This window comes from Manis pentadactyla, chromosome 2, assembly GCF_030020395.1.
Source record: "Manis pentadactyla isolate mManPen7 chromosome 2, mManPen7.hap1, whole genome shotgun sequence".
NCBI lineage: Eukaryota > Metazoa > Chordata > Mammalia > Pholidota > Manidae > Manis > Manis pentadactyla.
In genome coordinates this window covers 110,405,732-110,432,811 of record NC_080020.1, presented here as the reverse complement: position 1 = coordinate 110,432,811, position 27,080 = coordinate 110,405,732, and the positions used below count along the sequence as shown (strand labels likewise).

General features: G+C 34.8%; 1 protein-coding gene across 8 annotated transcripts in view; it reads right to left on the bottom strand.

The window, feature by feature from the left end:
- The window catches only part of RICTOR (RPTOR independent companion of MTOR complex 2), a 113,920-nt gene that overhangs the window by 72,838 nt on the left and 14,002 nt on the right, over nt 1–27,080 (bottom strand). For all 8 annotated transcript variants that reach the window (XM_036910836.2, XM_036910840.2, XM_036910838.2 and 5 more), the window contains one exon: nt 11,600–11,697. In XM_036910836.2, the coding sequence (XP_036766731.2) occupies nt 11,600–11,697 (98 nt within the window). The remainder of the gene's footprint in view (nt 1–11,599; nt 11,698–27,080) is intronic.

Sequence of the window (27,080 nt, the reverse complement as noted above, 5' to 3'; positions counted from 1 at the left end):
TGCGTACCTTATTTTCCTTCTTTGTGCTTTGCTGCATTTTACAAATTATTTACAATGAATATGTATTATAAAATCTGAGGGACAATTATATAAATAGTATTCATGAATGGTAACAAAGTAAAAACCATTGACTATTAACCTTTTCAACCCTAGAAAGTAAGTATTTTTGTAAATGAAGAAAACTGAGGCTTAAAGATAGTATGACCTCCCAAGGCAAGCCAGTTAAGTGGTTAAAGCCAGAAATCAGAACAGACCAGTCTGGGTCAAGAGCCTGCTGTGAAAAATGTTACTACAATTTTGCACTGAAATTATTTACACAGGAGTAGAGGTGCAGATTGGATATAAATAAATGAGTAACTGAACGCTACCACCTTATTTCATTTCTCCAACCTCAAAGGTAGTACAAATCAAAAGTCTGAAGAATCACATTCTGGCTCTATACTCATAAAACGAATAAGTGAATTTAACTATTATTTTTTCCAGAACAGCTAAATAAAAACACACATTAAAAAAACTGACCAGGAGAGATTAAAGATGGCAGTGTGAGGGGTGAGACAGAGACCTCCTCCCAAAACCACATACAATATGAAAATATAGTTAATACAACTAATCCTAAAAGATCAACAGGAAAGAAGGCTGCACCAGACTACATACACCTGAAGAAAAGAGAAGACCTCACAAAACAGGGTAACATACAAAAGCCTTGATCCAGTGGGACACAAGCCCTTCCCCCACACCAGCTCACCCGCAAGAGGAAGAGAAATGGAGCGAGGAAGAGAAATGGAGCGGGGAAGGGGTGGAGGCCTAGGACTGCTGAACACCCAGCCCTGGAGATTGGCTCTGTGAGCATGAACCTACATTGCATAATGTTCTGGAGATAAGTGGGGCTGGAAAGCTAAGACAGGTGAATACTTGGAGAGACTGAGATTCTAGCCGCTTGTGGAAAACAGGGATCCACATCCACGTGCTCTGGGACAAAAGAAAGGCAGGCAGCCTGAGAGACTGCCTAACAGTTAGAGGGCTGCTAAAGGGGCAAGGATTGCACAGAGCTTGATGTTCAGGAGAAAGGGCAAGTGTACAAAATTATCCAGGTGCACTCAGCCCAGCAGGTTGGGAACCTTCAGGAACTTCTAGGAGATTCAGGTGTTCCATCCCCCTGGCTGGCTATGCAGCTACAAGGCCCCCCACTGCACCACACAGCCTACTGTGCCTTCCTCCTGGCCAGCACCAGCTTGCAAGCGGGCTGCCCCTGCCATTGTGCCAGGCCAGACAGAGGGTGGCCCCACCTACAGCAGCTACAAGTGTAAAACACAGAGGCTTCTATCTGCGCATGCAGCCCACTGGCCCTGGCAGTGGAGACAGGCACTGCAGCCAGGAAGCAGGGAAGAGCTCTTTCCTCCCAACAGGCACCAGTGCCCTTGCCTGCAACCTCCATCATCGTTCCAGGGACTGAGCAGCTCCAGAGAGTAGAGCTTCTGGGCACTAGAGGGCGCCACCTACAAATATGAAAGGTCAAAGGAATCTGATTCAAACCAAAATCCCACAAACACCAGAAAGAGGGCCAAGTGAAACTGAACTCATCCATCTTCCTGAAAGAGAATTCAAAAAAAAATTAACATGCTCACGGAGCTACAGAAAATTATTCAACAACTCAGGGAGGAATTCAAGAATGAGATACAAACATTTGAGAATACAGTATCTGAAATGAAACAAAATGGAGGCACTTAAAAGCAGAATAGATGAAGTAGTAGAGACGGTAAATGGAATAGAAAATAGAGAAGAGAAATACAAAGAAGCTGAGGCACAGAGAGAAAAAAAGGATCTCTAGGAATGAAAGAATATTTAGAGAACTGTGCAACCAATCCAAACGGAATAATATTCGCAAACAGGGGTACCAGAAGAAGAAGAGAGAGAAAAAGGGATAGAGAGTGTCTTTGAGGAGGCAATTGCTGAAAACCTCCCCAATCTGGGAAGGATATAGTGTCTCAGGTCAATGAGGTACACAGATCTAACAAAACAAGGTACCAAGGAAGACAACACCAAGACAAATAATAATTAAAATGGCAAAGATGAAGGATAAGGAGAGAGTATGAAAAGCAGCTAGAGAGAGAAAAAAGATCACATAAAAAAGGAAAACCCATCAGGCTATCATCAGACTTCTCAACAAAAACCTTACAGGCCACAAAGGAGTGGCATGATATATTTAATGCAATGAAACAGAAGAGCCTTGAACCAAGAATACTCTACCTGGCAAGATTATCATTTAAACTTGAAGGAGGGATTAAGCAATTTCCAGATAAGCAAAAGCTGAGAATATTTACCTCCCACAGATCATCTCTACAGTGTATTTTGGAGGGACTGCTATAGATGGAAGTGTTCCTAAGGCTAATAGTTGTCACCAGAGGAAATAAAACCACAGTAAAGAAAGCAGAACAATTAATTACTATGCAGATGCAAAATCAAATCAACTACTCCCAAAGTCAGTCAAGGGATGGATAAAGAGTACAGAATATGATACTTAAAATATAAAGAATGGAGGAGGAAGAAAAAGGGAAAAAAAAAATCTTTAGATTGTGTTTTAAGAGCATACTAAGTGAGTTAAATTAGACTGTCAGATAGTAAGGGAATTAACCTGGAACATTTGGTAACCATGAATCTAAAGCCTGCAATGGCAATAAGTACATACCTATCGATAATCACCCTAAATGTAAAAGGTCTCAATGCACCAAACAAAAGATATGGAGTCACTGAGTGGATAAAAAAACAAGACCCATCTACATGCTGCCTACAAGAGACTCACTTCAAACCCAAAGACATACACAGATTAAAAGTGAAGGGATGGCAAAGGACATCATCAACAAAACAAAAAGGCATCCTACAAAACGGGAGAACATATTTGTAAATGACAGCTCTGACAAAGGGTTAACATCTAAAATATATGAAGAACTCCCACACCTCAACAACCAAAAAGCAAATAACCCAATTAAATAACAGGTGGAGGATATGAGCAGACACTTCTCCAAAGAAGAAATTCAGATGGCCAACAGACACAGGAAAAGATGCTCCACATCACTAATCATCAGGGAAATGCAAATTAAAACCACAATGAGATATCACCTTACACCAGTTAGGATGGCCAACATCAAAAAGACTAGGAACAACAAATGCTGGCGAGGATGTGGAGAAAGGGAAACCCTCCTACACTGCTGGTGGAAATGTAAACTAGTTCAACCATTATGGAAAGCAATATGGACATTCCTCAAAAAACTAAAAAAATTACCATTTGACCTAGGAATTCCATTCCTAGGAATTTACCCAAAGAAAACAAGTTCTCAGATTCAAAAAGACATATGTACCCCTGTTTATTGCAGCACTATTTACAATAGCCAAGACACGGAAGCAACCTAAGTGTCCATCAGTAGATGAATGGATAAAGAAGTGGTACATATACACAATGGAATACTATTCAGCCATAAGGAACAAACATATCCTACCATTTGCAACATGGATGGAGCTGGATGGTAGTATGCTCAGTGAAATAAGCCAGGCAGGAAAGACAAGTAACAAATGATTTCCCTCATTTGTGGAGTATAACAATGAAGCAAAGCTGAAGGAACAAAATAGCAGCAGACTCAGAGACTCCAAGAAGGGACTAGCGGTTAGTGAAGGGGAGGGTGGGGAGGGCAGGTAGGGAGGGAGGGAGAAGGAGATTGAGGGGTTTTATGATTCGTGCACATGGTATGTGTGGGGTCACAGGGAAGACAGTTTAGCACAGAGAAGGCAGGTAGGAACTCTGTGGCATCTTACTACACTGATGGACAGTGACTGCAATGGGGTATGGGGAGGACTCAATAATAAGGCTGAATGTAGTAACATTGTTTTTCTTATGAAAACTTCATAAGAGTGTATTTCAATGATATCTTAATTTAAAAAATTGACCATTTCAAAGGATTAAAACATAATATACAAAAACTACACTTGTGACTAGTAAAAATAATTTAGTATCTGAGATTCCCCAGATATTTCAGATTACTTGCATTGCCACTGTATGGCACCATATGTTAATAAAAAAGAAAAATAAGGACTGCTTATCATGGTGTTATGACTAATTAGACCTTGGACATATTCTATTATAAACAGAAAAATGAAGCTTAGAATGTGTTTATAAATATTGTACTTTTAAAATGAGAGAAATGTTACTTTCTTACACCAGTGATTTATACATAAGCTCAATTTCTAAAAGGGCAGTATTTCCATTCTTCTGCTACAGCAGAAATATATGTTAATGTAATGAAATGCCTTTCAATCCTAAAAGTAAAGTATACTAAGTCTTGCCCTATCAGGGATTGATTTCTCCCCTAAGTATGTCCTTGGTTCTCATTTCGTGCATTATCTTTTTTACACTTGCTAGATATCCTTGTAGAAAACTACAGATTCAGAGAAATCTAATTTCCAAATTATCCACCTTCCTAAACCACCAAATACATTTGCTAAGATAGCAGTTTTGGTGACAAGGTAAAAAATTTATAATTATTACGGTCTTCAAAAAATACACACAATTTGGGAAGTGCTTAGAAAAGAGTATCTTCTTTTTACAACCTAATATCAATGCATTTCAACTGCTAGAAACATTTCTAAAGAAAATGTTCACTCCATTACAAACTGGAAAATCAAGATTAACAACTAAAATGAGTGATTTACAACAAACTATAGCACATTTGTCATAATCAGTGCCTATTCTCCAAGGATAATAATAGATGTTAGGGTTATACTTTTCAATCGTAGTTAAAAATGCTTTCATATTGTTTCCAGAATTACAGAACCTCTACTTATTAATCAGTCTTAGATGAATCTATCCCTTTTTTTAATTTAATTGAAGTCTTGTTGATATACAATCTTATATTGGTTTCAAACATAAGGTGGTTCAACAGTTACCCATATTATTAAATCCTCACCCCCATCTAGTGCAGTTACTAGAATATATCCATTTTGAATTAGAATTATCCCAAGATTTCTATATATAAATAATTCACACATATCAGGAATAAAAAATTAGAGAGACACTGATAAGATTCAGAATTTTAAATTATTGAAGAAATGTTATACTTTAACATTTCATCACCAGTTCACTTATTATATGTTTCAAAATATTAGTAATAGGACTAAATTACTTTAACACAAAATTCTTGTTATGACTGACTACCTTACTGATCATCTCCTAATATAAATAATCAAACCCTAAAGTACAAATCAAGCCTTTTATTCAAAGAGACACAGAAATGGCAAGAAGAATGCTGAACTGTTGAATTTAAAAAGATAGAAATCTCGTCCTGCCTCAACTACTGACTGAATTACTAATTAATCTTCAGTCATTCTGCAGCAGTTTCTTCAGTACTAAGCCATTACAATTAACTTCCGGTCTCCTGTGTAAGTTATTAAAATGTGATACTGTCTGCCCTATCACACTGGCAAGAGTAAATCATTGATTATGTTTAGAAATCATTAAAGTCTCTTCAAAATATAAGAATTAACATCCTAACAGTCACTTAAAATGGTAATCTATTATTAGACATTACAATTTTCATTGAGTTTCTATGGCTCCCATCCAATGTATTTTTACAACTATGAGTCACAAAACCTAGCTGAATGTGACAAAATAGGACACAGTACATACAGAAGACAGCAAGAAATGGCTGGCTAATCTCCTATTTTATGACTGAAAGCTGTAAAGATGATGTATCTTAGTCATATGGCAAGTTTTTGAGAGTGAGGCTAACCTAAAAGAAAAGAAAGTTGAGAAATGGAGAGACAGAACACAATTAACATTTTTCAACCCCTGAGTTGTTTTGCCTGAATCAGAACCCAACATTTGGTCTTCCGCATGACAGCAGATAACTTTTTTTACTTCTGCTCAATTGAATTACACCGGTTAAATTTTTTACTTATCAATCAACTGTAGCATTCAGTATTATCAGAAGTATATAATTATTTTATGAGCATAACTTAAATATTTTTATATAAACAAAACAAATACTATCATATAATATCTTGTTTTTAAATGGGGTAAATGTTTGATAACACATCACTTGTTTATTTTGCCTATTAACATCTATATCCAACATCAGTCCATTTATTTTTTATAATTAATCCATATGACTTTCTTATGAATACTAAAATATTCAAAAGGGGCTGTCAACAATATTATACTCTGACTAAGTTAAAATAGAAGTCTAGACCATCTTTAGGTAATAAAAATGCCTGAGATGCTGATTAAAACTTAATTTTTTAAAAAATATAATGATCAGTTAAAACTGGACAGTTAAACACTATTCCCATTTTACTCCTTTTGCTCTAAAGGTTAAAGGATTAGTTCTCCTATAAAAACAACAGACAGAATAACCCAAACTTTTAAAAAGTCTTATCACAGATTAGAATTCTATAGAATGCTCTTTTCAGAGAGCAATTTATAAATGTTTTAAAATATAAACTACAAATGCTCTTGGTTCAGTAATCACATTTCTAAAATTCTACTCTGCATAAAAAAAGTACACAAGAGTGTTACTAATAATACATTATGTAAAATAGCAAAATGGAGGGAGAATATTTTTAATAGTGGAATGAATAATTTATGGCACATGTATTATGTACATGTATGTATTTGTATATATATACATATATGTGAATATATATATATATACACATACATCTATCTACACACCTATGCAGATACAAAAAAAATCTGTATTTATAGAAGAAAGGATTCTATGATATATTAGTAAATGGAAAAACACAAACTAGATCTCATGATCTCATTTTAAAAAAACTTTTATATTAATGATACCAAAAAAAAAAAAAAAAAAAGGAATCCTCAAATTCAAATCCTAGCTCTCATACTTACAATCTGGCAATATAACTGGAGCCTCGGCTTCTTAGTGAAACAAAGATAATGACAGCAACAGTATCATAACTGTTGTAATGATGGAATGAGGTAATAGCTAAAATATCCTTAGCTTGATGGCTGTTAAGTTGCAGAAACTCGGGAATGTTAATATTATTCATATTAAGCCAATATAAAACCAACTACTTCTTTCTGTCAACCTCTTAAAACTTACTGAGAGTACAAAGTAAATAAATAAATAAATAAATAATAAATAATAAAAATCTTTGTGTTTACATATATAATAATGTGGTAAATAAACTGAGCACTGTATTAAACAGTTTTTTTGTTTCGCTCATATAGTTCTCACAGCTCAACTGAACACATACACAAACACACACATATTTATCATTTTACCAGAGAAGGATAAATACCTTCTAGTTATGTCTGGAAAATGGTATTATTGTCAGAGTGGGGAGGTAGATGAGAAGGGTGTGTAAGAGAGGACTTTCCCTTTTTACCATATATTGTTCTATGCCACTTTAATTTTTATGTTTAGCTTACACCATTTTTGAACTTATAAGAAAACAAAACAAAACAAAGATTCTTTTGGAGATTTTAATATAAATATATGAGATTAAATATAGGAAAGAACTTTAGAATGTAAAAGCTGAAATATTTTCATCTTTAAAAACCACATCTTTAGATTATGAGCATGTTGTCGGTTTTAAAAATAGAATAGTAAGATTATACTCATCAGCAGTCTGTTAAACACATTACTTTATCTAGTGAAATGATGTCAGAAGGCAAGCATGGGTGTGTGACATTCACATTACAGGATCACATCACTAGCACCCTTTCTTCACACCTTAAAAGGAGATTTAATTCAGGAGATGAAGTTCGCCCTGATTTTATACATTTTAGCCCCACTGATCTACTAAATTAACTTAATGCTAACAAGCTTATACTTAATAAAACAAATGCTAGTACAACAAAAACACATATTTAAATGTAAAATCTTTTCAATGTAATATAATACCTTTAATTAAATACTGTTATTTCCCAGGGTTTGGGATAGAAACGGGTGTAAGTAGAAAAAAATTATATATTCCTTGAGTCCAAAAAACTCAATTTAATAAAATAATAACCCACAACAAAGAATAGATAAAATTTAGTAGACACGTATATAACCTGTTATGAGAACACAGAGAAGGGGACCAACTAACTCCTAACTAACTAACTAGTCTCCTGGCATCCCAGTTTTTTATCTTATTTTCTTATTCTACAGAACTGTTTTCAGAGATTCTGAGAAATTCTATATTTTACTCTATAAGGATATGAACTTACAGATTTCACAGGAATACCAACTCTGTAAATATTAACGTGCTTTCTAAAAAAACAGAATTCAAAGACACATTATATTATGATTAAATTCAGTAAGCATTTGTTTTATGCTAAGTATTTGGAGAAATTTTATAATAAAGTCCACAGACATTTATTTATAGCAGTGATTCTTAACCATGGGCAATCAGGAAATATTTGGCAATGTCTGGAGACATTTTTTGCTTGTCCAAACTGGTGGAGGTGTGTTCCCAGCATCTAGCAGTCACTAGGGATGCTGTTTAACACACTGAACAACACAGCTTCCCAAAACATGTAGTTATCCAACCTAGTAAGTCAATTAGGCTGAAATTGAAAAATCCTGCTATAGTCTACCAATCTGCAACTCAAACTGTTAAGCCAACTCACCCTGTCAGCGAAAAAACTAGAAAAGTGGCAAAAAATACAAAAGAAAATGAAAAACAAATCCCAAGTTGAAAGGCAGTACCTGTTATAGAGTACATATTAAGTGCCAAGCACTAGACTGGAACCTTGTCTCTCATAGCAGCATGATTACTTATGAGTAAAGAATGCCCAAGATTGCCCTGCTAGTTAGAGCCAGAACTGGGTTGTAAGTACCCATCCATTTGGTCTAAAGTTCACTCTTTTCCCATTGTGCCACCAGGCAATCAAAAGAGATTTTATCAAGTCGAATGTGCACGTCGTTTATCAATGGGTCATCTCCTCAGATGCTGACTCCCTCATATTGTAGAAGAATTCTAGTAGGTTTGGTCATTTGATTTTTAGAACCATAAACAACTTAAAACAGCAAATAAAAGGGTGCTATAAGCAGGAACCAGGGCTAGAGGGAAATGGAAAATTATAAAGAAAGGACATGGCAAAACAAAAACAAGAATACAAAAACCCAAAAGCCTAGGGACTTCCTTACAGAAATAAATAATTCTATACAGTGGTACAATGGGGGAAGGGAAGGAGAGAGGGATAGGAGCAGAGGGAGGAATGAGAAAGTGAGAGAAGGGGAAGGAAGTAGGGAAAGGTGAAGAGGGATGAGATAAAGGTGAGAAGAGGGACACTACAGAGAGGGAAGGAAGAAGAGAGTGGAGGGAAGGAGAAAGGGGAGAAGAGTCGAGGAGAGCAAAAACCAAGAAGCAACCAAGTAGAGGGAACAACTTAGTGAATTACTGTGGGAAAAATTCAGAAAGAAGTAAGGAAATGGAGGAAGGAAAAAGGCAGAGAGAACAGCTGACCCTCAAGATAGGCTAGAATTGTGATAGAAATAAATGGAAAACAGAGAAGGGAAAAAGAGGGGTGTACAACAGATTCTTAGATACAAATGTGTAAAACACTCCTATTCCAAGAAGTTCTACGTGTACACTGTCTGTTGTGGCTGGTGGCTACTAGCCACAGGTCACTATGAGCACTGGAAAAGTGGCTTGTTTGAACTGAGATGTGCAGTAAGTATAATATACACACTTGAATGCAAAGACATATTTCATTAATATTTATATTAACTATATTGGGTGATACCTTGGCTAAATATCAATAAGGAAATGGAGGAAGGGAAAAGGCAGAGAGAACTCTCAATAATACTATATTGAAAATGTATTGTTAAAAAGAATTTCACATTTCCCCTTTTACAGTGTAGCTGCTAGAAAACTTTAAATTACACATGTGGCTAATACTGTATTTCTACTGGTCAATGCTGCTCTCGATTTTTAAGACTGCTTTAGGACCACAGTGGTGCCAGAGGGAAGTAACAGAAATCACTGCCAGTCTTGCATCCATCCCCAACTCCTGGAATCTTAGTTGACCAAAGATGTGTAACTGCACGTAGGTGTCAATCTGATTATGACAGGAACTCTGAGTTCAAATAGGACATAAACCTCTATTAAATTGTTTTTAACAGTTCAATCTAGGCAGGTGATAAGACTTAATAGAGGTGAGCGAAAAATGGTGAGATAAAAATAGAAAATTTAATAAAAGGGAGTGAAAGCAAGAGATGCAATTTAAAACCCTGGAACAACTTTTGGTCTTAAAAACTTCACATTATCTGACTAGCACACTGAAGAAAAATATTTGAAGATTTTCATTCCATTCATAAAAATGAAAGGATACCTAGGGATATTTTTGAAAACACCTTCTCAAGCACCTATTCAATGTTATTTTAAAAATGCCACTTTCTCATCCCTCATATAAAATAATTTTCCCATCCATTATATAACATGCCAAAATATTTCAAAACTTCACTAAGGAAAACTACGTATGTAATTGCTTCTCTAACTACAGGAAAAAAAAAACACACTAAACTATTTTATATTTATTGTACACCACCACAATGAAAAAACAACTTTGTTTCATAATGACTATATTCTCATACCCTTTCATTTCTAGGAAATCAAATCAAATCCAACCCACGGTCTAATACTAGAGTAAAGAATTAAACATTTTGGAAGGATTAAAACAATGCTGCTCAAACTTTAATGTGCACACAAATTCACCTGAGAGTTTTATTAAAATGCAGATTCTGATTCATTATGTCTGGTGTGTGGCCAAAACAGTACATTTTAAATAAATTCCAAGGTGACACCCATGCCACTGGTCTGTGGATCACACTTTGAGTAAGAAGGGGTTAAAACAAACAATCATTCCTACATTTAAAATATAGCAGGACAATTTATATTTCATAAACTAAAAAGGGGAAAAAATATTTGTCCCCACAAGGGGCCATTGTGTTTTCTATTTAAGGCATCACCTCCAATAATTGGCATTTTGATGTTTCCAAGATTGGCTATCCAGCATTACTAGGCTTAAAAACATACCAATCCAGCTATTAAACTTGGGAATTTTTGACCACTAATAGAGATCAAGTCAAAGTTTACTTGGGACAAGGGTCCCTATTTTTATCTTTGGCTCTAATTGAGATCAAGATAATGGAAACAAGAGTATTAGGGAAAAGAGAGAGGAAGTTCTAGTATTTCTCTTGAAATTATGGTTATCCTTTAGAAATGCAACACACATATGTACTTTTCTATTTACATTTTTACATCATTACATAAAAATGAGTATAAAAATGGCAAAACAGCTACATCACTATGTAATAGTATACACTGGCTTATGAATTTCTCAGTCATTTTTTAAATTCTTTTCTGAAACTACCAAATTTTCTACAACAAACAAATACTTTCATTATTCAAATACTTAAATTTAAAAACATATAACAAAATCCCTAAGAGCAGCAGAAGCACTAATATTGAGTGAATATTCAAGAATTTGTTAATGGTAATTAAGAAGTATCTAATGAGTATAATTAAAAACAAAGAATTTTAGAAGATAGATAAAAAAACTTCAATTTTTTACTTAAATAGAGATTCAATTACTTACCTTAGTAAAGTTATTCAGATGGCCTAGTTTTCTCATATTTGATACACCTTGCAATTTGGCCACATTTTGTAGAATGTCCCTTAAGTTATCAGAAGGTTCTAGGAGAAAAGACAATTTAACATAATTATAAAAGAGTATTTTTCTTAACCAAATACATGCAGTATTAAAACTTCCAACTCTACCTTTTGGTTTAAAGTCTTACTCTCTATCTCAAATATATCTTATTAGGGGACTTCAAAGTCTATGATGATGACTCATTAAATGACCTTTATATCTCTACCCATGCCTCTAGTCCAATTCTGTGTATTATCAACTGGAATTATTCAACCCCACTAACTTAATTTCAACATCCCAACTTTCACTTTTGGCTATAATGTAGCAACAAACACCAAAATATTGTTCTATTTGAATCAACCAAAAAACTGGACAAATATTTTAAACTATAGTTTTTAAGACAATGGACATCAGGAAGTAAAGAACAATGATCTCTGAGAGATGAGAAACAAACAAGTGTGTCCTACAACTGCTCCAGCTTAATGTCTTAAGAGTTTCTAGGCCTTGGTGCTGAGAGGAGAAACCTCTAAAGAGACAGAATTCAGAGAACAAGGAGACTAAGAAGTATTAGAGAAGAGGGAAGTGCACAGAGAACTTCAGAGATCTGCAAAGGGACCCTGCAGGTAGTCAATAATAGCAATAACTGGTGTATGTGTGTAAGGAAATTACCACTCAAAAATATAAAGGGAAAAGTACCCTACATTCACACAGGATAGATGGCAGTATTTGTTCCTAAGGGCCAGACTGAAAAGCTTTAACAGTAAAGGGAACATTTGTTAGAGTATTGTCTCATCAGTAGTAGGGAACAATCAGTCATAGACTAAGCACTTCTTTGATCCCACCTAACAAATCTTCAAATTAAGACTTAATTGAACTGTTTCTTAGTAACTAAACTGTCACAGACCAAAGCTCAAGAAGATTTAAAAGAATAGAAAATATATGAAGTATCTAATGGGGCAAAATTTACAATGATTAGCATTCCGTCAAAAATTATCAGACATGCAAAGAACTAACATGACCCACAAAGGAGCAAGAAAATTAATCAACTGAAAATGATCTAGAATGGACAAAGATGTTAGAATTAGCACAAAAGGACATTAAGACATTTTCAGAACTGTAGTCTCTTATGTTTAAAAACATAGGGGCATGAAAGTGTGAAAAACCCTCAAACTTAATTTCTGGAGACAAGAACTACCATTTCTCAGATGCAAATATGCTGGATGGGAATAGCAGCATAACTTTTATAGAAGGAAAAAATTGTGAACTTGAAGACAAAGCAATAGAAACTATCTAAAATGTAATACAAAAGAAAAAATAAATAAATGGGAAGAGCATAAGTGAGCTATGGGAATTCAAGCAGCTTAACTCAATTACAGTGTGTACTTGAACTGGAGTTCTTGAAGGAAAGAAATGAGAGAGAAAATGTGAAGAAATAATGGATGAAAACTTCCCAAATTTGATTAAGAGAGGAGCAAAGAACAGGATGACAGCAGATCTTGTGGGAAACAAGGCAATGACAAGACATTGGAGCAACATTCTAAAAATACTGAAAGAATAAAATGCTTTAAAAATGTAAAAACCATTCTTAGATAACTTGCTTTACAAAAACAGGCCACAGCCAGATATACCCACATACAACACCTGGAATAGTATGTCAATTTCCTCAGGTTGCTACAAGTTATTTTTCTATTAATTTATTCAGCGGTCCATTTGTTTGAAACAAAACAAAAGCCCAATCTAAAGAAGAAAAAAAAGTATCATATTGCTGATTTTTAGCTTAAGAGCCATTATGACTTTGTTTAACTGGTAACACAAAACCATGTGCTTTGAATTACAGCTGAAACTTGAATAATGTAGTGGTTAGGTGCAACCACTGTCCTCTTTCTCACTGGGCAGTCAAAAATCCAAGTATAATCTTTGCTCTCCCAAAGCTTAACTAGTAATAGCCTACTACTGATTTTATGGTAGTAAATGACAAAATAGACTAGTACTTACATACATTTTGTGCACTCATGACATATCTTTCTCTTAATTTTTTCAGTATTTCTAGGCTATGCAGTTCGTCTGAGAGTTTTTCCAAACTGCTGCAAATCTCCAAAAAATGTTTTCAATACATTAATTTTTTTAAAATCTGCATGTGACCCATACAGTCAAACCCATGTTGCATTTGCATTGCCCTATTTTAGATTTACCTTGCATTTGCCTACCTTCCTTTATTCTGTCATGTTGGGTGTTAGCCATGACAACCACAAATTGTAGTGTCAAATCACTAGGCACATTATATATCCCAACTATTTCCAATCACTTTGAAATTGCTACATACTGAGATCATTCATTTGATTTTAGAGCATCACCTACAAATTTTGGATTTCTTTTTAACTACAATGAAATTCAATCTAATTTTAAGTGCTTTAGGTACATCTTTATAATTAGTGACTCCTCAAAAGTGGAATGAAAATAGCTAATTATTGGGTAGGACCATATCTCATTAAAAAGAATTGCAAGGAACCATGCATAGGTAGGTCACTATTAGTCTGTTAGTATTCAGTAATATCTTATTTATCATAAATGGTATGTTTGGAGAAACTGAAGAAGAAAAATTATAAATAAGCCAATGGTGTTAAAATGATTTAACTATATTTGAAAACTATAAAAATTCTGTAATAATCTTCATGGTAATTTAGAACCTACTAGTTTGCAAAGTCAGAGTTAAGGATCATTAAAGCCAGTGTGAAATCACTTAATGGAAACAAATGATGTAACCATTTAATGTCAATTTAGAATTAGGTTAGCAGGCACCAATCAAAAAGCTTCACTAAAGTGATAGTACAGTTACTACTATGTATTGATCAGATAGGACTGATATGATAGTTAAGATAATCAGCCTGAAAAGATACATTCTTCACATAGGCTTGCAGATTTCTAATTACTGCCTTTTTTCTAGGTACCAACTGCAGACATTTTTGAGAAATCACAATCTTGTTACAAAACTAAGATCTCTTATCTGAGTTACTCAGTCAACAATTATTAATTAGACACCAACTATGGTCAGATACTGTTTTAGGTACTGGGAATATATAAGTGAGCAAGACCTTCTTTAATGGATATTACATATAAGTGGAAGAACTAACAACAACAAAAAAACCCATGCACACAATCTGACAAATGACAGTGAGAAGCCAATATTGGGTCTAATGAACCATGACGTAAAATGAACCTAACACACTATAATGCAGGTGTTATCATTGTCAATCCAAATCAAAATGAAACAGGTTTTTTCCTTCCTTCTCCTCTTCATCCCTTTCTCTTTTATACAATTAATTTCCAGGAACCCCCAATGGAAGAATTTCAAAGTTTCTTCAAAATATATTTGCTGAAAGACAGAACATGTTTCCTCTCAGAAACTATGTTATTTCCCAGACCAATTCAAAATTGTATTAGGGCCATTTTAGATGTGAAATACTATGGAATGTTTATGTGCAACTATGTTCCTGTGGAGAACTCTAACTTGAAACACCAGGTTAAAGTCCCCCTGGTAATGAAATGAGAAATCCCTGATTTCTTCTTTACCTACTAGAACAGGAGTTTGCAAACTTTTTCTGAAAAGGGGCAGACAGTAGTTAGACTTTGCAGGCCATAAGGTCTCTGTTGCAACTACTCAACTCTGCTGTTACACTAAGAAATAAACTGTAGAAAGAAAAGAAAAGGGCTCTGTTTCAATAAAATGGGCTTGGCTCAAGACCTAGTTTGCCAGCTTTTAGGTTAGATAGTCTGAACGTAATGGAGGAAGAGTAGTGAGCAAGCTGATCTCAATGTAGTTTTTATTGGGGTTAGGAGGGGAGGAAGCAGAAAATGTGAAAGGTTTTACCTCTTTTTATTTCTTCCTAATCTCACTTAATGTTTCCAATTTAGCTTCTCCAAAACTGTCTACTGATAATAGTTCTGTGTGAGAAGTACGATGCACAAATGAGATAATCTACTAGGATATTCTCAGAATCCTTGAAGTTTAGGAAGTTCACAGTTGCACAAAGGAAAAAGAAAAAAATTGTGGCTAGCCAACCACTCAAATGCAAGGAAGCAAAACACAAAAGAACTACTAGAAGTACAGTGGCTCTTTTCCTCTTATCATGTAACTTGTAAGTCCTCTAAGTGTTCCTGATGAATCTCTCTGGAGATAATGATATAACTGTAGTCAACTCTAAATATCCGGCAATTTAGTATTATATAAATACATACAGATATACATAAAGATGCATACGTGCACACAGAAATCCAAAACTACAGTGAATAGCCTTCTACCTAGAAAACTACAGACACACACACACACACACACACACATTCCCTCTCCACTTAATTCTCCATGTACGTATGTGCATGTGTGTGCACATACACACGTGTAAGTATACAGGTGATACTCAAATATTGCAAGGGTTGGGAGCACCAACACCCCCCCAAAAATCCACGTATAATTTTGACTCCCCCAAAATTTAACTACTAATGGCTTACTGCCGATTTTATGGTAGGCAAATGATAAAACAGACTACTATCTACATATTTTATGCAGTCATGACATATCTTTTTCTTAATTTTTTCGGTTTTTCTATCTACCAACTCCTGTGCTAGTCAGAACTTAGACTAGAATGTGTTTCATCTGCAAGTTTTTTCAAATTGTCATATCTTCAAAAAATTTTCCAATATATTCATTGGAAAAAAATCCACATATAAGTGGACCTGCAGTTAAAACCTGCATTGTTCAAGGGTCAACTGTAAATGTGTGAGTAAACATGGATTTATTTTAAAATATTTTCAATATACAGTTTTGTAACATGCTGCACTAAACTGTATTAATATCTTTACCTGTCAATAAATATACAACATACAGTTGATTTTTAAATAAATTTAGGTTCAAGAATATTTTTCCTTACACTGATGCCAAAATCTCCCCCTTCATTATTTTCATTCATTTGTATTAAGCATAACCTTCCAAAATGCAAAACAAGTTATTATCTTTACTCACATACTGAATATAATGTTTCTGCTCGAGCCATTGTAGCAAATAATAACCTTCTTTTCATCATTAGTATGTAATATTTTAAATATAAATACTGTTGTAGAGGCAGGCAAAGAAAACCTATTATTACTGCAAGTCAATCAGTTCAATTACAATTTCTTAAATGTTAGGTTCATCGTATTGAACACTGAACATTTTCATAGGGCTGTTTTAGAAGAATGATGGACATGAAGCACTTCTTGAAAGGTCATTTTGATAGAGGCAAGGACTACTTGGACAGCAATATGGCTCTAGGTTTCTTTCAGCCTGGCTTGCCTTTGTCTCTCTACCCAGCTTGGGAGAAATCTTTCTCATTCTTTGTAAGTCTGGCTCAGTTGTGTAAAGGTTTTGCCCTAACCTAAAGCTCCCTTCTTTATGTTCCCAGGACATATTCTCCATAACATTCACAGCATTTGATATATCTGATCTGCCTGAGTTCCAACTTACATCTATCATGTCAGTGTAATTATAAATACCACCTCCTTTCACTCCCCAAAAGTATCCCAGGTTTTATTGTAAATGACATGATCATCGTAAGTATAGATAAACTTAAACTAGTGTTTGTAAGATTTTCTTAAAACTAGATCTGTCCTCTATCTCCATTTCCCAGAGAGCAGAAGAGAATACTTTTGTTAGGTTCTTGTTAGTGTCCTACTCACAACAATGATGGCAGGCAAAGGTGAGGCGACTTTTGCTGATCTATAAAATCTTAAGATATTTTACATTTAATATTTTCTGGAAGGCTGGGAGACATTTTGAGAAATATGAATGACAAAACGTTTGTGCATTTCAAGTTCAAGGCAGCAAAACAACACACTGAGATATAAGCAAGGATTTCTCAAGAGATTATGTAGCTTGACTTAAGGAATACCTATACCTGAATGATAAAATGAGAGATCAGTGGAATGCTTGGGCTTGTAACACTGATTATGAGACAACTGTGGTAGAGAATTGTAACCAAATTCACAAAGGACTTTGACTTTGTACACAAGTACAAGGCACACAAAGGTATATACAAAGAATACACCAAGGCCATTTACCAAGGCCACAGAAGTGGCTGTCATTCCAAGAAATCTTTGCCATGACATTTAATATTACTTTTCTGCAGAAGACCAATCTGAAAAATAGTCTGCAACTAGAACATTTTCTAAGATAGTAAAAATAAACATAATTATCATATAAAGATTACAATTACCTGATGCTCTGCTAAATGTTCTATGTCTTGATCTACTATATTTACAAAGATAATTTGTAAAATAATTAGATTTCTACAGTTCTCTAATTAGGAATCTCTTATTGTAAGATAAAAATTGTCCCTGAAACAACTATGTTAATGAATACTGTAAAAGAACAGAACAGCTGTGCTTAAAGACTGAGACAATTAATTGCGATATACGCCCAGTTTATTAGAATTACTTAGAAGTTACTTGTACATTTTGCTTGTACGTTTACTTTCATGTTTGTTTTTCTAAATGAAACATGACTATAATTCAAGATCACCTGTCTGACAGGTGGTCTCTATGAATGTAATATAAGGGCTTCCCTCTTAGAAGCTAATAAAGGAGCAAAGGTTACAATTACACTTTGGCTGCAAGACACTCAATTTAGTGGGAGTTAGAAATCTGAAAAATGTGTTATTGCAATGTTATTTTATAATCTTTCCACTTGTATTCTTGATTCTATATCTTATTATCTCATTTCATTCTATCACTAGTTATTTGCTATTTCTCACTGATCTCAGTCTCTTTCACTAGCTTTTTTACCTGTCTCTAAAAGAACATTCTTCTGCCCATGGTTTCCCATTTTTAAAGTGATTATTACTTCTTTTACCAAATCTCTCTGACATTCAGGTTAATTAATTCTTACCTCATCATCTCCAAAACTATACATCAATCAGCTGTCTACACCACCCTTCCCCTGTATGTGTAAACACACACACAGAGTAATTCTACACCAAGTTGTATAGCCTAGAGAATCTAAAGGACCCTACAACGTGTAGCAAGGTTCATGTGCAACACTACAACACTATATATAAAATCATGTTTATAATACCAAGAAACTGCAAACAACCCAAACGTCCATGAGCAAAAGAATAAATATTATTTATTTCATTCCCACTTGCCCTCTGGATTTTCATCTAAGCACTTGCCAGACACGGTGCTAGGAACAAATTTTATAATTTAATACTTATAATAACCTTGCAAGATGCACATTACATCCCCTCCCATAAATAAGAAAACTAAGGATCAGAAAATTAAATAGCATGTCATATATTTCTCTCCACAATTACAGAGCAAGTGTTTTTTTTCCCCAAGCAAATTATGAAGCAAGAATTTAAATCTAGATATTCCCTACTATAAACTCAGTTTTCATTTCACAGTTAATTATTTTTTAAAGGCAGATCACTAGTCAAAATCTTTGATTATCTGACTCTATAGCATCTTACTATGCTGATAAACAGTGACTACAATGGGGAGGGGAGGTCTTGATAACATGGGTGAATGGTGAAACCACAATATTGTTCATGTGAAACCTTCATAAGATTGTATATCAATGATATTTTAATTAAAAAATTTTTTTTCGTTATCATTCTCTTATTTATTTTAGACTATTACAATGCCCTGGATGAACCTAACCAATACTTTCACTGGAAAATTCTAACAGTGAAAAACAATACAATTTGATCAACAGTTAAGTCTCCCTTCTCTATATGCTAAGAGTACAAAACATACCTCAATCAACAAACCAATATTTAGATATTATACAATTATATTTGTTATGGCAAAACAAGTTCTAACTCTAGTGTCACTCAGGAGAAAGTGTCATGATCTCTGGTGACCTATGCCATAGCACACACATTCATTCAACCAGCTGGAAAACTAGATGCTAAAAGAGAAGACACAGCAGAGGCCTAATTCACTTTTTAAAAAAATGAGACACACAAATAACTATTTTAAAAATAAGTCAATAAAAGGATTTTCCCCAAAAATTTACCTATAGGCTATTCAGATTATTTATCAGAGCTCATATTAAGAGTAAAAATAAAAAATATTAAGAAAAGGATAACATTAACTTTACCCATTCTTCCCTATTTCTCTATACTTCCAATGAAAGATTCAACTAAATGAAAGCATCTAGCAGTAGCACTAGAAAAGTAAAACGAACAGAATTCTATTTTACAGAGGTTACATTGTAAGTCCATTTTTAGCCTTCTGATTTGTTGGTCAAGCTTAACTATACATCCAGTCTAAATTTTCTGAATGACATCCAACTAACTGGACTTTAAGAGCAAGGTCTTAGGTATCTTGTAACCTCAACTTTGATACTTCAGACACCTTAGAATATCTTTCCTATGACAGAAAGTCAATAATTAACTGAATGAATGAATAAAATAATACAGTATCCCTGCTCACAACAATTCAGGCATTACTTGGTAAGTCAGAAATAACTAGGGTTAGCCATACATAGCTTACAAGGAAATGACTTATTTTAATACAACCATCATTTCTGCAATGTTGTTTTTGGAGCTTTCTCCTCTTGAAGACAATACTTAAGTCTCATGTGATTCAAACTGGATTTAAAGTGAAAGGATTAATTTGTTCACTTAGTCATTCAATTAACATTAATTTAGTGACATGTGCCATGGAGAGCCTGCTCCAGGGGCTACAGTCCATTCTCCAAAGAGCAGCCAGAGTGCTTTCTAAGTAATCAGATAGTATCACTCCCCTGCTTAAAACCTTCTAATGACTTCCTTCTGCAAATATACCACAGATCTCTAAGTTATTACTTGTCTACCTCTTTAGTTTCATATACTCCACTCTCCTTCTCACTCATCAAACACTATATGGGTTCTCTCCTATCTCTGGGCCTTTGTATTATATGTTCCTTCTACCCAGAAGACTGTACTCCTACATCTTCACTTGGTTCCACTTTCTAGTCCTGTAGCAACCAAATTATCAGCTCCTCAGAGAAGTTTACTCTGACAATCACCCCAATCACCAGTCAACCTTCTTTCACATTCCTGATCTTACATTATTCAGAGCACTTATTAGTACTTAAAACTGTGTTCACATGTTTATTGTCTATGTTGTCCCCACTAGAATATATAATCATCAAGGTTAGAGACTCAATCTTTTTCCAAATGAATCACCAGCAAAAGAACAGTACCCAGCACATAGTAAAAGTCATTAAATATTTGTCACCTATGACTGAGGGAGGAAGATGTGCACAAATTATACCAATATTAGAAGAAAGGTAACATATACTATAGAAGGCCAAAAAAAGAAGATGTTCAACCCTGCCGGGAAAATTAAAATTGAGTTCATGGAAAACTTGTTGCTAGCTACAGTGAAGAGAACAGATTGGGAAAGGATAACAGTACAACAGGGAGAGTAGTTATGAAACCAATTCAACCATCCAGGAAAAGAAATGAGGGCCTGAATAAAAGTATGGTAACAAAAATGGAAAAAAAAAAGATTTTAGAAGTATTTCAGAGATAACATCATTTTCATCTGGTCACAGGATTGAGTATAGAATAAGGACAATGAATAAGGCTAGGATGTCTCCTGGTTGTCTAATTTGGCCCCATTATAGTACTGCTCTAAACCCAGATGGAAATACAGATTTTTAGAATAGTAAGATAATTAGTAAGTTTGAAACACAGAAAGCTTGATATATGTGACTACATGGTTAAAATGTTGAATAAACAGTGAAAAAATTAGCTGGAGCCCTCAATCTAGAACACTAATTTGACAGTCATTTATTCAATCAATAAATATTTAACTAAGCACATACAACTTGCTGGGGCTGTTCTAGGCACTGAGGATACAATGGTGAGCTAAACAAAGTACCTGTGCTCTCAAAACTTACATTTTAGGAAGATAATAAATAATACTGTAATGGCGGTAGTGACAAGGGCTATGGAAGAAAAGAATACAAAAGAACTGACAGTGATGGAAATGGGAGCTACTTTATATACTACAATCAGAGAAGGCTTCACTGACAGTGATATTTAAGCAGAAAGCTAAATGAAGCAAGAGAACAAGCCTACAAATATTAAGGGAAGAACAATCCCAACAGAATGTAACAGAGGTACAAAGGCCCTGAAAAGACAATATGAGTAGAATGAATAGGAGGGAGACAGCTTTGCCAATTATAGTGACCAAGAGGAAAGAGTGAGGAAACGAGAATGGCTGTAGAAATAGCCAAGGACTAGACTGTAATGGCAGTCATCACATAGGGTGGTAGTATATTTTCTAGAAAAATTATCTTGTCACACACATTCTAGTATTTAGTAAGTGCTGAAAATATAGCAGATGCTCAATGAATTCTTTCCAAATTAATGAGTGAATAAACCAATGAAGTAATAAAGTCCCACTATATTTGAGCCCAATTCTTATTTGATCATTTCCCAAACCCCAATTCATCCCCAAAGGACAAACCAAAGAGTAATTTAGACTATATTATAAGCTTGAGCACTCTTCAGAAGCAGGATTTTTAAAAAATATTGAATGGAGATGTCACCATAGAACAAGTATATGCCTTCTTTCAAGGGGACCACTTAGAAGGAAAGAATGACTACCTCGAAGTATGCACTTTTCAGGTTGTCTGCTAAAACAACACATTACTTGATAAACACTTCCCATTCTATGTTTCAATAATCAAAATATTCTTTCAGACAATGTTCTGATCATGTTGAACAGCCAACAGTTTACCATACTACTTCAGCTCTATTCTAGGAAAAAATATTTGAACAATTGGAAAATAAATGATTATCAGCATATACAAGAGCAGTAATACAGTTTTGAAAAACATGGTTAAAAATATAGATTCACGGCATTTTGTTACTCCTAATTAAACAAGCAATCACTCATAATATACCAATAGAAAGTATTCTTTTTATAGCTAATAATCCATATTGAGTTTAAATCATTCAGTGATCTAATTTCTCAGTGATTCTCAGTCTAGACTCAGACATCAGCAAGGATCTTCCAGTTATTAAATGTTCATCAGGGAATTCCAATCTTATTGTCTTCCATACTTCCAAAGAGTAGATACATGAAAATTTAAAACATTTTGAATATTTAAAATGGAGCGAATACTAGTATTTTTTAAATTATCAAATTTAAAAAATGCACTTTATCAGAAACTTTTTACCTTCAGTATAGCTGAATGTTGTGTTTAACTTTCACATTTACTCTTGAGTTTGCATACTGAAATAAGTAAAACTGTTCTTTATTCTACAAATCTATGCTAAGCACATATTGCCAAGCTGATTTCAAGTATTTAACCAATTTCCTATGCAATACTCAGTTCTAACACAAGCACCAAGAGATGGGTGGTAGAATCTTTTTCTATCAAAGCATCAAACCTCAGGGGTTAAAAAAAAAATAACTAAACTAAAATTCAGTGAAGGATTAAGTAAAAAGTAAAAATAAAAATAAAAAATAAAATTTATTTTAAATCAAGCAACATAAAACACTATCAAGTACAGCAGAGGAAAAATGTAGTTCATTTCTATAACATGTCTTATTATAGCAGTCACCAGAAAACTAGGTATAGAAAAAGAGAAACAGAAACCAATGAGAGGTAAGAAAAACAAAGAAGAGAGAAACAATCACAGGAAGATATTCTGTAACTATCAATGAGGTCTTAGATGCTCAATCTCATAAATACCAATGTGTGTCTATTAGTAAATCACATTACTTTATGACTTCCTCATGTATGAAAACTGGAACAGGGTAAGACAGTTCTAATGGTCCCTTCTGCTCTTAAGAATCAAAAAAGACATTTAAACAATATATGCTCTTTTAAGAAGCATCATCTCTATTTTTACTCTAACTTTTCAACTTTGATACACATTTAAAACCACATGTTGTAAGTCTAACATTAATACATATTGGATATCCCACATGAGCATATCATTGAAGTGAGGACCAAGCAATGTTTATTATCCTCCCTTTTTATCTACAGAAATACTAAACCAATTTTGGTTAATTATTCCATCAATTTAATTGGGTCAAAACAAAACCGTTATTGGATTGGAAATCTAATTTTTGCAACTTTCTTTCTAACCTATAATTTTAAATTCTTTACGGTCATCTGATTCTCTGTACTTCTTTTTCTTTTAACAGTCACTAAGAAAAAAACACTGAAAAAAAATTCACCTATCTAGATGTGTAAACTGGTTAAAATCTATTAAATCAAAGGTTGGGCTAAAGAGGCAATATAGAGATATTCAGAAAATTGTTAAAAATTTTTACATAAAGCTGGCATTAGAGTAATTATTCCACTCATAAATCCACTGCCCATCCAAAAGAGAACAATCTATCCACATCATAACATATATGATACACAGAAGACTTGGATTAAAATAACTTTAACTCTACATAAAATATGGTGACACATTATACTGGGTATATGAAATCAGATACAAAGGAGTATATACTGTATGAGTACATTATATGCTTAAAAGGGGCAAAACTAATGTATGGTGTTAGAAGTCAGGATAGTGGTGCTCTTGGTGGTTAAGTAGTGCCTGAGAAGAGACAAAATGGGAGGTTCCAGGGTACTGCAACATTTTGACACTTGATCTAAGTGTAATTAGGTTGTACACTGCTGGATACTTCTTGGAAAGACTCTTACCCTTTTCATCTCATGACAGGGCTACTCACCAAGTATTAATTGAGTATCTCTTATGTATCCAGCATTGTTTTGTTTGCTAGATGTTTAAGACACTGGTTTTTGATTGCAAAAAATAAAAGCAGCAGAGAAGGATTAAAGATGGTGGCGTGAGAGGTGAGACAGAGGCTTCCTCCTAAAACTGCATATAATACAAAAATATAATTAATACAACTAACCCTGAGAGAACAACAGGAAAGAGGACTATGCCAGACTGCATACACCTGGAGAAAAGAGCAGACCTCAGGGAACAGGGTAATGTACCAAAACGGTGGCCCGGCAGGACCCAAGCCCCTCCCCCACCACAGCTCACTAGCGGGAGGAAGAGAAACTGAGCAGGGAGGGAGTGAATACCTAGCTCTGGAGATCTGCTCTGGGAGCACACACATGGTGCTTTCATCATACTCTCGTGATTATGGGGTTAGAAAGCTGGGACAGGCGGAGTTCCTGGGGAGACTGGGATTCTGGCTGTTTGTGGAAAGCAGGGATCCATATCCGGATGCCCTGGGACAAAAGCTTATACCTGTGTGCTCAGCCCACTGGTTCAGGCAGTGGAGACAGGCATAGCAGCCGGGAGCAGGCCTCTTTCCTACACCCAGGCACCAATACCACTCCCCTGCGACCCCCGACATTGCTTCAGGGGCTGAGCAGCTACAGAGAGTAGAGCTTCTGAACACTAGATGGCGCCATATACAAATATGAAACGCCAAAGGAAGCTCGTCCACAGTAAAATTATTAATACAACTCCCAAGAAAGATTTAAATGACATGGACCTCGTGACTCTTCCTGAAAGGGAGTTCAAAATAAAAATCATTAACATGCTAATCGAGGTATGGAAAGATATCCAAGCACTCAGGAATGAATTTTGGTCGGAGATCCAATCGTTGAAGGGCACAATGAGGGTATTAAAAGCAGGTTGGATACGTGGAGGAGATGATAAATGAAATAGAAACCAGAGAAGAGAAATACAAAGAAGCTGAGGCACAGAGAGAAAAAAAGATCTCTAAGAATGAAAGAATATTGAGAGAACTGTGTGACCAACGCAAACAGAACAATATTTGCATTATAGGGATACCAGAAGAAGAGAGAAAGGGATAAAAAGTGTCTTTGAGGAGGTAATTGCTAAAACTTCCCCAATCTGGGGAAGGAGATAGTCTCTCAGGCCATGCAGGTAGACAGATCTCCCAACACAAAGGACCCAAGGAAGACAACACCAAGACATATAATAATTAAAATGGCAAAGATCAAGGATAAAGACAGACTATTAAAAGCAGGCAGAGAGAGAAATAAGATCACATACAAAGGAAAGCCAATCAGGCTAACATCAGACTTCTCAGAAGAAACCTTACATGCCAGAAGGGAGTGGCATGCTGTACTTAATGCAATGAAGCAGAAGGGTCTCAAACCAAGATTACTTTATCCGGCAAGATTACCATTTAAATTTGAAGGAGAAATTAAATGATTTCCAGATAAGCAAAAGCCGAGAGAATTTACCTCCCACAAACCATCTCTACAGTGTATTTTGGAGGGATTGTTATAGATGGAAGTGTTCCTAAGGTTTAACAGCTGTCACCAGAGGTAATAAAACCATAGTAAAGAAAGTAGAACAGCTAATTACTAAGCAAGTGCAAAATTAATAAACTATCCCCAGAGTCAATCAAGGGATAGACAAACAGTATATAATATGATACCTAATATATAAAGAATGGAGGAAGAAGAAAAAGGAGGAGAAAAAGAACCTTTAGATCATGTTTATAATAGCATATTAAGTGAGTTAAGTTAGACTCCTAGATAATAAGGAAGTTAACCTTGAACCATTGATAACCACGAATCTAATGTCTGCAATGGCAGGAAGTACATCCTATCAATAATCACCCTAAATGTAAAAGGTCTCAATGCACCAATCAAAAGACATAGAGTCACTGAATGGATAAAAAAACAAGACCCATCTATATGCTTCCTACAAGAGACTCACTTTAAACCCAAAGACATACACAGATTAAAAGTGAAGGGATGGAAAAAGATATTGCATGCAACTAATAGAAAAAAGCAGGAGTTGTAGTACTTGTATCAGACAAAATAGACTTTAAAACAAATAGTCACAAGAGACAAAGAAAGACATAACATAATGATAAAGGGATCAATCTAACAAGAAGATATAACCATTATAAATATCTATGCTCACAACACAGGAGCACCTACATATGTGAAACAAATACTAACTGAATTAAAAGGGGAAATAGAATGCAATGTATTCATTCTAGGAGACTTCAAGACTCCACTCACATTGAAGGACAGATCAACCAGACAGAAAATAAGTAAGGACACAGAGGCACTGAACAACACTCTAGAACAGATGTACTTAACAGACATCTACAGAATTCTACACCTAAAAGCAGAATACACATTCTTCTCAAGTGCACATGGAACATTTTCAAGATAAGATCATATACTAGGCCACAAAAAGAGCCTCAGGAAATTCAAAAAGATTGAAATTGTACCAACCAGTTTCTCAGACCACAAAGGTATGAAACTAGAAATAAATTATGCAAAGAAAACGAAAAATCCCACAAACACATGGAGGCTTCACAACATGTTTGTAAATAACCAATGGATCAATGACCAAATTAAAACAGACAAATGACAACAACAATTCAACACCACAAAATCTGTGGGATGCAGCCAAGCACGTGCTCA